Below are 14,591 nucleotides of genomic sequence, written 5' to 3'. Positions count from 1 at the left end.
AAAAACGTGCTGAGTCACAGATTAAGCACAACAGCAGCGTATTCGAAAGAAAAGGCATTTCCAGGGACGCTAGTCGCCTTCCATGTTATTGGAAACATAAATCTGTTGGACTTGCTGGGAAACTCTTGGGACTAAAGTGAGTTATTTTCGTACACCTTTGGGATACAAATATATTGAAACCTGTTCTCTCCTGTGACCTTGAGAACAGCCTTCTATCTTGTCAGTGTAGTGGTGTAGTTCCCACTACACCACACCAAACAAGCTATTACCATTATCATCATTATTATTATTCTAACAAAGCAAACGGCCGATCTATAAAAGCCACAATATCCAAAGCGACTTACGGTGAATTCAGATGAATCGTAAGCTAGAGGTAAGGACCCCGAAGGGGTTGTCGGCTGACATGGAGGATCGAACCCAGACCCTTTCCACTGGGAGAGTACACAGTTCGCTACACCATCCTGACAGATATGAAGAGATATATCTCCCGGTGGATCCTGGCCTGGATAGCACAATGCCCTGGGTGGGATTGTCAATGGCGGCCAGAAAGATTTGTGCTTTTAATCAGTGTCCAAATCGCTAACGTTACCTGGATACCTGAGGGGGGGGGGCTTAAAATTAGATCCACACTAAGCCTGCCTCAAGAGAGTCCGTTTTTAATTATGTTTAATGTGATGATAATAATAATGAATGGTAATAGTGAGAATACAATTTGTACACATAATGAGGTTTGAACAACATCACTGAACAATAAATCCCTCATGGTCCAGTCTCTGATAATCAATCCCTGGGGTGGACACTATAAGCTCCGAGGGTCAAAGGTCACCTTCTCGAAGAGCAGGTCGCCGAGGGACTGGGCGAACTCCCCGTCCTCCATCAGCAGGAAGTGGCGCAGCGCCTCAAAGTGGCGCTCCACGCCCAACTCCACGAAGAAGTAGTCCACCACCGCCTTGTTCACCAGGGACATGCTGCGGGTGGGGGGGGGGGGAGAAAGAGAGAGAGAGAGAGAGAGAGAGAGAGAGAGAGAGAGAGAGAGAGAGAGAGAGAGAGACACACATCGTGATAGAGAGACAGAGACACACATAGAGAGAGACAGACAGAGAGAGAGATAGAGAGAAACAGACAGACAGACAGACAGAGAGATAAGGAGACAATAGTGATGTTTGATAGTAATGCTGACTCTCTGGATTTTCTCCCCCCCCCCCCCTACATGAGAGATAGCCATCAGCCCAGTGTGCAGCGAGAGACCGAGCGAACCGCTCGTGGCGTTCCTCAACTTCTTCTGACCCATATTTTATTCCACTTTGCACGTTTTAATTATCCCCGTGGCCATTCCCATTCATAGAGCGGCGTGATGAACGGAAGCCAAGAAGGTCAGCGCCGCCAAAGGAGAGAGGAGGGGGAAACGGAGGAGTCGGCAGAAAAACGTTGGCCTCCCAAGACAAAAGACTCTTATTTTAAACAGCGGCTTTTGATGGATCCACTGAACACCACTCGCCTTGGACGAATGATTCACACCGAGCTACCGCACGCTCCAAGGAGACACCCGGGCGCCATTCGTCCTGGAAAATGGCCGCCACCGAAGCCACCACGAAGCCGAAGCCGTGAGGTGTGCGGCGACATTTCACAGCCGAGGGCCGCAGACGACTGCCAGCGGGGGTTTCTGATTGGTTGTCGGTGACATTTGGAAAAACGAGCCGTGGTGTCGGTTTGACGCATGGCCGATGCGTCAGCCGCCGCGGCCGAGTGATACAGCACAGGTGAGTTCAGGCAAGGTTATTTTAGTTTTCTTTTTTGTAAAGGTGGATTACGGATTTTCGTGTTCTCTCAGAGCTCTCCACAGGTTTTTGGACATGAAGGTCAGCGATGATTCAACTAGCATTACATGGGGCTAGGGTATGTTTGCGGAGAATGTCGTTTAGAACTTTTCGCTTAAATTTCTGTCCGATATCATGTGCGCCGTGTTGAAAATAAAATAGCCTTGAACAGAAAGAGAAACCACCTGAGCCTTGAACAGTGTGAGCATAAGCTCATTAGCCTCGATGAACACAAATCCTTTAACTGATCGGTGAAATAAAATAGGAAACACCCACTGACCAGTCAGACATACACGACACAGTCACTGGAAGACACGCAGAGAACCTCAGGGGCCCCTGACCACGCCTTACATACAGGACACAGTCATTGCGATCAGGGGCCCCCAGACCACAGTCATTGTGATGAGGGGCCCTTGACCACGCCTTGCATACAGGACGCAGTCATTGTGATCAGGGGCCCCCTGACCACAGTCAATGTGTTGAGGGGCCCTTGACCACGCCTTGCATACAGGACGCAGTCACTGAAAGACAGGAGGAGATACTGACTGTGTGATGAGGGGCCCGGTGACGGAGTGCTTCATGAGCACCGGCAGCGACACCATCTCGCTCAGCTGGATGGAGGTGGTGTCCGTGGCGCTCTGGAGGGTGGGGTCGGCGGGGAGGCCCCGGGGCCCGCCGGCGAGCCGCTTCAGGAGCTGGCACTCTGGGGAGGCCGCTGAGGCGAGGGCCCCGGACGCACACGCATGTACACACACGCGCGTACACAAATAGAGTGTGACACACACACACACACACACACACACACACACACACACACACACACACACACACACACACACACACACACACACACACACACACACACACACACACACACACACACACACACACACACACACGGGACAGGTTAGATAGGATAAGGTTCAACACATTTAAGAGTTGAATCTCGGAAAGTATTCAGCAATATACTGTAAGAAGAGGAGTGATTCAATGACCCATTGGGACACAGTAGAAGTTGACATAGTACACATCAGACATGACAAGGTCATAAGCCTACATATAAATGAGTGGAGTTCGTGCACGGTATTCATCTGCTCTCCAGTGCTTAGCGGTGTTTAGCGTTGACCTTGTTTTTTAATTGGTGAAAATAAACGGCTTAGGGGATACTATAAGATATTATGGAGCGCCGTTTGGCTGCTCATAGGGAGAGATTTGGTTTATATTAAGATGAAGCGACAGATACACTTATTATAGAGCTTGTACATCATCTCATAGCAATTACCGCCTCCATTTCAGGAAGCATAGGAGCTTTAGGGTGTTGCTCATTGTGTTGGTAGTAATGTGTTTTTGGTCTTTGTTTAGTAGTCAATCCAAAAATATTAAAATTAAAATATATTTCTCATTAGGGGGGACATTGTTGTTTTTGAAATTGCCGCTGCGCTTCTCATGCGAAAATAGTCCAAAACGAAATTTTCATTAGCCTAGGTTACAGTATATTAACGATGGTTTAGGATTTGACAGTCTCTTGAGTCCTCTCAAGATGGCCGAGTACAGCCAATAAAGAATCCCATGATGCCTTCTGATGAGCAAGCCCTATACAAACTGATTTACCAGTCAACCAGCTAAAAGCAACCATAATACAACCTTATGAACTGTAAGATAAAGGGCAGGCTGAACTGAAGCTCCTATAAAACACCTCTTCTTTCCAGACAATCAACTTTTGACAATCAATAAAGGTTTTTTAAAGAAAATAATAAAGAGTCCAAAAAAGAATCGAGTCCCAACACCATCAATATTTTCCTTACAACCCTCATACATTATACATACAGACATGCATCTGTGCACCACTGTGTCTCTTGGAGATAGATGGCTCAGTATGCACCGCACGCTGTGTTTGTACACCTAGTGGCTAGCATATCCAAAGTGCATTCAGCTCTCAAGGACAATCTATTGTTTCCCCGAGTCGTGGCGCAGACTGCAAAGAATGTTTTGACCAGGTGAACCTCGACTCACACATGCGGTTGGAGCAGTCCTCGTAGGTCTCCACCTCGTACTGCACGGCCAGGGAGAGCAGGTAGTCCTGCTCAGAGAGCTCACCCAGGGACAGGCCAGGCAGGGCGGCCCGGCCTCCTGGAGACGGAGGTACGGAGATGGAGAGAGAGAACGAGATAGAGAGAGAGAGAGAGAGAGAGAGAACGAGAGAACACAAGAGAGAGAGAGAGAGAGAGAGAGAGAGAGAGAGAGAGAGAGAGAGAGAGAGAGAGAGAGAGAGAGAGAGAGAGAGAGAGAGAGAGAGAGAGAGAGAGAGAGAGAGAGAGAGAGAGAGAGAGAGAGAGAACGAGAGAACACGAGAGAGAACGAGAGAACGAGATAGAGAGAACGAGAACGAGCGAGAGAGAGAACGAGAGAGAGAGAGAGAGAAAGAAAATGATAGTTAGAGAGAAGCAGAGAGAGAGAGAGAGAGAGAGGCAGTTAGAGACAGAGAGAGAGAGTGGGAGACGGAGAGAGAGAGAGAGTGGGAGACGGAGAGAGACCAAAAAAGAGACAGAGATAGAGAGACACAGAGAGAGAACAATACTTTAATTCAATGGATGCACACAAATATCATACGATAACTCAAAAAAAAAAAAAAAAATTGGCGCACTCAAGCCAACAGAGTTCAAACACAGGAGGTAGCCTTGGTTCAGTGGTTTCAATTCCATTTTTAATGAATATCAAGTACTAACATTTTCTTTTTCCATCAGTGAACCACGGCTCAAAGCAAAACTAATCCCCCTGGCCGACAACACAGACGTATCCCATCACAAAGGAGAGGGAAATTATATTAGAAATGTTATATTATATTAAGTATATCAGTATGCATGAGTAGCCTCACACTAGCTTGATTACCTTGGTCATTGTGTGGTCCGGTGGGCTCCCCATGAACTCCGCCCTTCACCACGCAGCCAATCCCCAGCGTCGAGTCAGAGGAGTGCCCGTGGATATTCCCTGTTGGTAGAGTGGGTATAGGCTCCGCCTCCGACACTACGCACCCGATACCCAACTTCGAGTCCGACGTGTGCCCGAAAGCGGATCCCGGGATCGGCGATGCGAGCGGGGCGGTTCCTGAAACTACGCAGCCGACGCCGAGAGCAGAGTCCGAAGAATGTCCGAAAGCGCTCCCCGGGACCGGCGAAGAAAGAGTCGCCATTCCGGACACGATGCATCCGACGCCAAGGGTGGAGTCTGAGGAATGCCCGAAAGCGCTACCCGGAAGTGGAGCGGCGTGCGCTGCCGTTCCAGAGACGACGCACCCAACGCCTAAAGCCGAGTCCGAAGAGTGGCCGAAAGCGCTGCCCGGCACCGGCGACGCCAGTGTCTCTACTCCGGAAACGACGCAGCCGACGCCGAGGGTGGAGTCCGAAGAGTGTCCGAAAGCGCTTCCCGGGAGTGCCGAAGCTTGATCTGCTGTTCCGGAAACGACACAGCCCACACCTAAGGTCGAATCGGAAGAGTGACCGAAAACGCTTCCCGGAAGTGGCGAGGCTTGTGCTGCTGTACCGGACACCACGCACCCATCCCCCAAGGTCGAATCGGAAGCGTGCCCATAAGTGCTGCCGGGCAGAGGCGCGCCGGCGGGGTCGACCCCCGAAACAACACAGCCCCCGCCGAGGGTGGAGTCAGACGAGTGGCCGTGGGCGCTCCCGGGCAGAGATCCCGTTGCGGGTTCGGTACCGGACACGACACACCCGGTCTGGAGGATGCAGTCCGACGCGTGCCCGTGTGCCCCGGGAGTGGGAAGCAGGGCGACAAAGTCGGAGACGTTCTCCCCGACCTGGATGTGGCCGTCGGAGGCGTGGCCGTGAGCACTGGGAGAGGGAAGAGGAGCGCCGACCTGTGCCACCAACCCGTCGCTGACCCCGACGTGGGCGTCTGACGCGTGGGCGGCGGGAACAGGTAAAGGGGTGACGGAACCGGAGACGACGGAACCGGAGACGACGGAACCGGAGACGACGGAACCGGAGACGACGTTCGCTCCGACCTCGATGTGGGTGTCCGACCCGAGTCCTTGGACACTGGGTGAGGAGAGGGGGGCGGCGTTTTCCGAGACCAGCGCTCCGGCTGCCAGTTGGGGATCAGAGGAGTGGCCTTGAGGGCCACCGGGCAGAGATCCCGGCCTGGGTTCGGTACCGGACACGACGCATCCCGTCTGGAGGGTGCAGTCGGACGTGTGCCCGTGTGCTCCGGGAGCCGGTAGCAGGGCGACAAAATCAGAGATGTTCTCCCCGACCTGGATGTGGGCGTCGGACGAGTGACCGTGGGCGCCGGGAGAGGGGAAGGGAACGGTGTCGTCCGATATCCGCGCTCCGACTGTCAGTTGGGAATCAGAGGCGTGACCGTGAGTGCTTGGTGCAGGGAAGGGGACGGCGTCGTCCGAGACCAGCGCACCGGCCTGCAGTCGGGAATCGGAGGCGTGGCCGTGAGGGTTTTGGGAGGGAAGCGGCACGATCCCATCGGACTCGCCGACGTTGAACTGAGCGGCCGAATCCTGACGTTGACCCGCAGCCACCAGAGGCTCAGACGGAGAGGGAGCCAGAGGAGGGGGATCTTTTTTGGCCTGGAGGCCTCCACCGTCCTGCACAGAGCTGGCCTCAACCGACAAACCAGAAGCAGTAGTGGTAGTATCCTCCACAGGAACAGGAGCCGTTCCCATCTGTGGCTGCTGGTTTGCCTCCAATGTGTTTCCCGCCGCCAACAGGGAGCTCGTTTGTACAGCCGTCGCACGGAGAGGCTCTGGCGTGTTGTCGCCTCTCCTCGCGCCGTCGCCATCCCCCAGCTGCACTGCCGACTCGGAGGGGTGTCCGTGGACGCTGCGCTTCGGTGCGTCTGGCGCCCCTCCCTCCAGGGTGTACTGTCCTGTGGGGAAGCTGGACGCGGACGCCTGGCCGTGGATGCTGGACCTCGGGACGCTCGCCTGGACGTCAGACACGTTCTCGCCCACGGCTATGTGCGAGGCGGAAGGGTGAGGGACGGCCGCCATGTCCGGCAGCACCGCCGGCGTGGGCGGGGGCGGGGCCTGACCGGTGATGCCCTCCAGCGGTCTGAAGGGGGCGCTGAAGTCGTAGTCTACCGCGGCTGGAGGCTGCTGCTGGAGGTCGGAGCCCAGCTCCCCGAGGCCCTGGTGCAGCAAGTCGTTCACGTCTACGCCCTCGGTGATCGGGCTGGAGCCGGCAGCCGGGCGGTCGGAGACAGGAACGCCGTCAGGAAGTTCCCGGCCCTCCGCCGTTAGGTGTTCTGATGAATCCTGTCAAAGAGAAGGGATGTTGAGTTGAAGCAGCAGGGAGGGGGTGGCGGGGGAGGCATGTCTACATATCTCAATAACAACAACGACTATAACTGGAATCACACCTGTTTTTGTTGCAGGGCAGTCCGTTGCTTTACCGTCTGGGAGACAGCTGAAAGGAATCCAATGGGAGGTCTCTCCTGCCCCAAGGGATATTTCTCCAGTATGTTCTGCAAAAAAAGAAAAAAGGTGTCTGGGTGAACTCAAACAGCCCATTTTAATTCGAAAAGGCAATTACCGCAATCAGCTCGCAGTGCTCGTACAATAATCCATTTTGTGATAACTGACCAAAACTGACCTCAATCTTTTCTTCGTCCGACGTTAGGAATTGGGCGCGTGCTGGGTCGAGCCTCATTCGCTGGACCCTCCACAAGGCCCGCCTCTCTCGACGGGCGGCGTCCTCCGATAGGCGGCCGTACTGGGCGATCAGCTCATTCCTGTTCCGCATGAGAGCCGACAGGGTATCACTCCACTGGCGTGTTAGCGATCCCGCCGCCGGAGCAGCGTGGGAGGGTACGGGAGGGAATGAAACGTCTCGCTCGAGGACGCGTTGACAGGAGACGCGTGCGTCCGCGATAATCGGAATGAAAACTTGGCACCCAAACAGCGATGGGATTGTCGCTCAACTCACTCGGCTGTTTGGGTGCCAGTTTTCATCGTTTTAATGAGTTTAGTTTGATCCGCTAATGTTGAGGGGAGGGAACGGGGAGGGGGTTGGGGTGAGGTACTCCCATCCTGTGCGAGTGTCATCATCGGCACATGCACAGAGAGAGAGTGATGGGAACTATTCGGCGAGGAGTCTGCGACTCGCCAAATTGCTGTGAATAATAGGCCGGTTTTGAATATTGTGCGGGTCCTTCCTGCGCGCTGTGCAAATCATCCGACAATCTCCCAGGCGTTTTCCGTCTTGAAGGTTGTTATTTGTCTACGGTAATGGTCCGTCTGTGTGCTTGTATGCATGTCTGTGGGTATGAGTGGTGTATGTTGTGTGTTATTGGTCTACTGTAGGTCTACGGTAGGCCGTTGTGCTGACCTGGCTCTCTTTGAGTAGGAGCTGTGTATGTTATGTTATTGGCCTACGGTAGACCAAACCCTAGTCCGCAGTAGGCCTGTAGTAGGCCTGGGTGCTTGCATGCATGTCTGTGGGTATGAGCGGTGTGTATTGTGTGTTATCAGTCTACGGTAGGCCTGTGTGCTGACCTGTGTTTCTGGGAGTCTGAGCGGTGTGTACTGTGTGTTATTGGTCTCGGTAGGCCTGCCTGGTGTGCTGACCTAGCTCTCTTTGTATATGAACGGTGTGTGCTGTGTGTTAGCGCTCTACGGTAGGCCTGCGCGCTGACCTGGCTCTCTGCTCCAGCTGCTCCTCCAGGACCTGTAGCCTCTGCTCCCGGTCCCTGAGCTCCCTGGTGAAGCTGAAGTCATCCTCCTGCTCCTTCCTCCTGGCAGCGCTGCGCCACTGCACACACACACACACACACACACACACACACACACACACACACACACACACACACACACACACACACACACACACACACACACACACACACACACACACACACACACACACACACAAACACACACACACACCTGCATCAGCACTGCGCCCAGGTCACGTGGGCGCAGTGTGAGAACGCTGCTCCTCCTGTCTGAAGCGTTCCGTCCGCACCAGCGTTTTCAGCCGTGTTTCAGCCCCCCCCCCCCCCGGCCATATCAGGTCGTAGGCCTGCTTACATGCGCGTCCTCTGACCACTTTTGCCGACTGCTGATGTGTGAGTCATGTGTGTTCTCCCCCGGCAACGCTTTAAAGCAAGGCTGGCGTTTTTTCTTTTTCGCTATTTGAGTCAGCGTCATGGGAGAGCGAGTTTAAAAAGAAATCCAAGTTTGAGTTTGGACAGAAGGCCAGCATGGAGGAAGAGAAAACAAAAGATGCGTTTTTCAAAGGCATCGGCGTGCCATGAGAGCTGGCCCTAAACACACGCACACAAGGACTGATTATTATGGGGGTTTAAATGGGCGCCCTAAAAGTGGGTCGCTCCCATTCTGGATTAATCTCCCCCTCAAAAATATTTATAATTGGAGGATGAAACTAAAGACAGGGTTATTTCCGAAGATGTAAATACGTAGGTGGCCATAATCACAAAAAGACAAAAGGAGATGGGGGGAGGGGGCGGGTGCGGGGGAGTGGCGGGAAATTGCCGTGGGCGACTTAATGATCATCTTCAAGCTCATTTAAAGGCCCCATCATATTTGTTTTTCTTTCCTAATCACTAGTTGGCGAGAGTATCAGAGATTTGCGCTGGAAATAATTAGGATAGATTAGTTTTTCATTATGAGCTTGTCATGAAAATTGATCAACTGAAAAAAAAAAAAAAAAAAAATGAAAAGAAGGTTTCGTCCTTCTTTAATAGCCTTGCGGACGCCATCCATCTTCCTACTTACATTATTCATTTACAAAATGTATTTAAGCACACACACACACACACACACACACACACACACACACACACACACACACACACACACACACACACACACACACACACACACACACACACACACACACACACACACACACACACACACACCTCTTGCTCCTGTTCGAGGTGCTGTTTCAGCTCTTCAAAGCGCTCCCTCTTCTTGGCCTCCTCCACCAGACGCAGTGACACCTGCCGCCCTACAGGGGGCGAGAGAGAGGAGCGGTTTAGCCACAGGCGGATAGAAACGGACACACACACACACAAGGGACAGAGAGGCACAGACAGAGGCAGAGAGGCAGACACACAGAGAGAGAGACTAGAGAGAGAGAGAGAGAGAACAGCAGGCTGCTTAAAACCCCTTCCACAAAAACAACTCAGACACACACTCACACCCGCTGATAGATATACATCCAGGCGAGTCCCCATGCACCTTAGGTAAGCTCATATGTATGCACACACACACACACACACACACACACACACACACACACACACACACACACACACACACACACACACACACACACACACACACACACACACACACACACACACACAGGGTTCACAGGTGGCACTGAACCAAAAAGTCCCTCCAAAACCCCTACTACTTTAGAAGTAATAAACGACACGAGGAGCTTGGGTGAACCACGGGAGTGAAGATTACATTTCCCAGCCTGCAGTGCTGGAACGCGTTCAGAAGACCTCCCTGTGCTGCAGCCCGGCTGCCGTGAGGGCTGAGAGCTCTTAAGAGTCCACTCACGTCATCACCAGACGCACAGCGTTGCAATTAGCACAAGGGGAACTATGCATTACTATTTATACATGTTGAAAGCCGCGAAAACCTTTTGCCTTTCTCCTTCTTGAGACACGGTTACGGCGGGTGCGTGTGTGACTGCGTGCGTGCGAAGTGACTGTGTCTATCACTGTGTGCATGTGCATGTGTAAGTGCCTGTGTTTGTGTGTGTGTGTGTGTGTGTGTGTGTGTGTGTGTGTGTGTGTGTCTATGTCTGTGTGTTTGCCTATGCCTGTGTGTGTATGTGTTTCTATGTCTGTGTGTCCGTGTCTGCCTGCACGTGTGTGTCTGCGTACACGTGTGTGTTTGTGTGTGTGTGTGTCTATATGTGCGTGCGTGCACGAGTACGAATGTGTGTGTGTGTGTGTGCATCTTTATGCATGTTGGTGCGTATACGTGTGTGTGTGTGTGTCTGGGTCGGCCGCCAGTGCATCACCCACCACGGATGCTGTCGAGAGTCTTGGCCGCGGACTGGCGGACCTGATTGATCAGCTCCTGCCGCGCGTGCTCCGTTCGCCGCGCCTAACAAAAGGGTCAGTCACACACACACACACACACACACACACACACACACACACACACACACACACACACACACACACACACACACACACACACCGAGGACATCAATAACAAAGATCTATCCTTGTGGCCGGCGACTCACCTCACCATCGCTGGTACCATTACTTCCTGGGAATACAAGCTTGAGGGTCAGGGGGGGGGGGGGGGGGGGGGGGGGTGGCTCGCACTACATCATCAACAGCGCCGGCCCTCAGGCGCCAGTGCATCAAACCTAACGACTGCGGCGAGGAGCGCAGGCCGAAGGAGGAGCGGGTCGCCGGTCGTAACTCAGGAGAGCGTGCAGGGAACCGTCTCAATCGCTCCGCGCGGCGAAAAAGATCATTCCATCATTAGGCAATTTGTTCCTTTTAGGTAGGAAGAAAATAGATATATATGCGAAGACGGAACCGTACGACTTTGGCTCCCACACGCGAGTGCGGGACAATGCAGCAGCGATGCGGGGGGTGGTTTTAACCGCCCCTATCCATTACACATATCCTAAACTTTATCACCTATATCTGATCCATTAGCCTTACTCAGCAGTGGAACGATAACACCGCTTTGGCTCATTACACTTAATGACATCCAACGCACTTATCCGCATTTAGAGACGTCGAAAATGATGCAAAGACACTAAAAGATTGTTACAAACAAATATGGTTCGCTCAAAAAAAATATGTTCAGATTAAAAAGGTATAATATATACGTAAAAATCACGCATTCAAATATCGGAAAATGAAATAATGAACAAAAACAACAATCATCATAAAATTACAAAGACGTTCGATATGTAAGGAAGCGTCCTATTTTTCCCGTCTGTCTTGCATAAAGACCTCCAGCGACGTGAGTTGCAGTACCTGCTCCTCCCTGCTGGTGGCGCTGTGCTTGGCGATCATCTCAACGCGCCCGCGGTACACGGCGCAGTCCCGCTCGATCTCCTCCACCTCCTGCAGGGAGAAGGTGACGGAGATGCGGGGAGTCGGCAGCTCCGACCAGCAGATGTAGTGCTGGAGGCGAAAACAGACAAGGGATCCACATTAAGCGCACATCACATTTATTCCCACTGGGGGAATTAAGAGGCTGAGGCAACGTTGCAATGAATGGTGTATCAAAAGGTCATTCCATTTCAATAACACCCCTATAATTTGTGTTGGTTTGCTACTTTTGTCTGCTTTCCCGTTTCGTCACAAATCTTGTGTTGTACGATTGTTGTTAGGATAATAAGCACAACATTCATAATTGCGGCTGACATTTTGCATATATATCTCGACGTGCTTACACACACACACACACACACACACACACACACACACACACACACACACACACACACACACACACACACACACACACACACACACACACACACACACACACACACACACACACACACACACACCTGGGTTGGGGGGGGGGGATACCATTTATACAGACTACGTCGAGTGCTACGCGCGTCTAGACGTGTTGCAGACACACCTGCGGGCAGCAGATCTTCAGCAGGTTGATGGTCTTGCCGCATACGTAGACGTCGTTGGCGATGTGCCTCAGGAAGACGGGCACAAAGTCCTCCACGTCCTTGGAGATCAGGGTGTAGCCCCGCTGCCAGAAGTGTTTGTCTGCGGACGCACAAACCAGGAGTCGGTGCGCTCCCAGACATAAATGCTAATCGCATAACACCTCACAGTCGAATTTGGCCTTTTTGGTCATCATCGAAACCTCATTTTTGACGTTTTCTAATACAGAATCGCCGAGGAGAAGGGCGAATATGTTCACATATAAGACCCATTCTCTTCCCATTATAAAGCTCAGCAAATGTCAATGAATCTCTGAGTTTAGGGCAACACGTTCAGAATCGCTGGCGCGGAACCATAAAAGGAAGCCCAGGCGTAGCAACCCAAGGTACGCCCGTCGAACGGCGGCTGGCCACCTCATTAGGTACGACACCGCCTTAATAGTATTAGCGGCTCCATTTGGGGATCTGAAAAGAGCACAATTTAGCAGATGACCCGCTCCGATTTCCAATTTTGGAGGCGCACAATGGGAAAGGGGGGGGGCGGGAACGAACAGGGGGGCCCGAAACTTTGTCCTCCCCGGGAAGTGTTGCTTGCGTCGCCCCATTTAACTCTGGCTGCTTGAACCAACACTCGTGAGCCGGGGCTGCTTAGCTCAGTGATCCTGAGCACCGAGAGGCGACGGAGGAAGAGGTGGATGAGGAGGAGGAGGTGGACGCGGAGGGCTCCCGGCAGAGCTGCCTGCCTGGAAGCAGCCTGTGTCTTGCCAGGAGAGCTTAGCCCGCTGATTGCTTCCCTGGCGACACAGACTTGGAAGGGGGAAAACGGTGACATTTGTGTGTCCTCCAAAAAGATTAGAATAACAACTTTGAAAAAAAAGGGAGTCCGGGCGTCCGGGAGTGTGTGCGGGATTCTCGGGCGGGACTTGATGAGGCGTAGCGTAGGAGCGGAATAACCTCTGACCCCGGGGTAAGTGATGCGCGGCGCCTTGTAGCAGTAACACTGGTGGGTCACACACTGGTGACCTGTGTCAAATAAAGTGCTATTTATAGAGGGCTTGTCCGGTTAGCGTTGCATAAAGTGTTCATACCCTAGGATTACTCCTCGGACATTTCTTTTGATGGAATCAGGTGCTTGAACACATATATACACCCTGAAATGTCACCTTTATAATATGATGACTATGTGCTGCGTGTGCTTCTGCAACAACACAAAACTAGCAAAAAAACGTTTATTCTATTTTAATGTGTTTTGAATGACGAAGCTAAAAAAAGGGTAAAATATAAAAAACTTTGAGTCAGACAGTTTGCCTGGGGCAAGGATGAGACCTTCAGCTGATGTGCCGGTCACCTCTGGTCTTTAAGATAAGTGAATCATTAAACCTAATATCACATGAATATCCCCTCAGGGGGAAAAGTGCTTTACGGTAGAGAGTTTCAATGTAGCTCACCATAAGGAACCATGTATCATAGTCACCACTTGACCATATACATTGACTCAAAACAAGAGGTTATCTGGCTGGATTTGGTCAGGTCTGACCTTGTGTGTTTATAACCTCTACACACACTAGGTTAAACCCAACCAGGCAATTGATCTAGGAAAAAAAAAGTATTTCGCTCTGTGAAGACTTCGACTGATCCCAACAGCTGAACCCAGTCACCTGTCCGTGCGTGCGTGCGTGCGTGCGTGCGTGCGTGCGTGCGTGCGTGCGTGCGTGCGTGCGTGAGTGTTACCTCTGAAGCTGAGATAGTCCTCGTTGACCTGGATCATGAATTCGCTGTGCACATCTCTGAACACCCCACTGTACACCCAGTCAGACACAAATCTGTAGGGGGTTCACAGAAAACACCTTTGAAATGTTTGGATTATATGTGCCAAAAATGTGTAGACATGTGCGGTGTGAATGTCACAGGTACGAATGTTATCTTTATTACAGTAAAAGGAATCGCTCTAGTCAACTAATAATACATCCACCAATGCAACAATAATTTCAGCAGTCGTACCATCCCAAAGTAAAAAGCATATGTTACTATTTCTTAGCCGGCTTTGTTGAACAGTTGATTCTGATCAATTACAGCCTTCTATGCTCTGTCATTTTAGAATAGG

General features: G+C 51.9%; 1 protein-coding gene across 1 annotated transcript in view; it reads right to left on the bottom strand.

Moving 5' to 3' along the window:
- The window catches only part of tubgcp6 (tubulin gamma complex component 6), a 39,918-nt gene that overhangs the window by 6,364 nt on the left and 18,963 nt on the right, over nucleotides 1-14,591 (bottom strand). The window contains exons 9-20 of the mRNA XM_030365595.1: nucleotides 14,219-14,310; nucleotides 12,451-12,590; nucleotides 11,832-11,981; nucleotides 10,854-10,935; nucleotides 9,729-9,817; nucleotides 8,481-8,596; nucleotides 7,439-7,577; nucleotides 7,206-7,310; nucleotides 4,707-7,101; nucleotides 3,831-3,947; nucleotides 2,364-2,532; nucleotides 827-968 (exon numbers count right to left, since the gene is read on the bottom strand). Of these exons, the coding sequence (XP_030221455.1) occupies nucleotides 827-968; nucleotides 2,364-2,532; nucleotides 3,831-3,947; nucleotides 4,707-7,101; nucleotides 7,206-7,310; nucleotides 7,439-7,577; nucleotides 8,481-8,596; nucleotides 9,729-9,817; nucleotides 10,854-10,935; nucleotides 11,832-11,981; nucleotides 12,451-12,590; nucleotides 14,219-14,310 (3,736 nt within the window). The remainder of the gene's footprint in view (nucleotides 1-826; nucleotides 969-2,363; nucleotides 2,533-3,830; nucleotides 3,948-4,706; nucleotides 7,102-7,205; nucleotides 7,311-7,438; nucleotides 7,578-8,480; nucleotides 8,597-9,728; nucleotides 9,818-10,853; nucleotides 10,936-11,831; nucleotides 11,982-12,450; nucleotides 12,591-14,218; nucleotides 14,311-14,591) is intronic.

The sequence above is a fragment of the Gadus morhua genome, chromosome 9, assembly GCF_902167405.1.
Source record: "Gadus morhua chromosome 9, gadMor3.0, whole genome shotgun sequence".
NCBI lineage: Eukaryota > Metazoa > Chordata > Actinopteri > Gadiformes > Gadidae > Gadus > Gadus morhua.
Note: the sequence above shows the minus strand (reverse complement) of the source record. Positions and strands in the feature narration are given on the sequence as shown.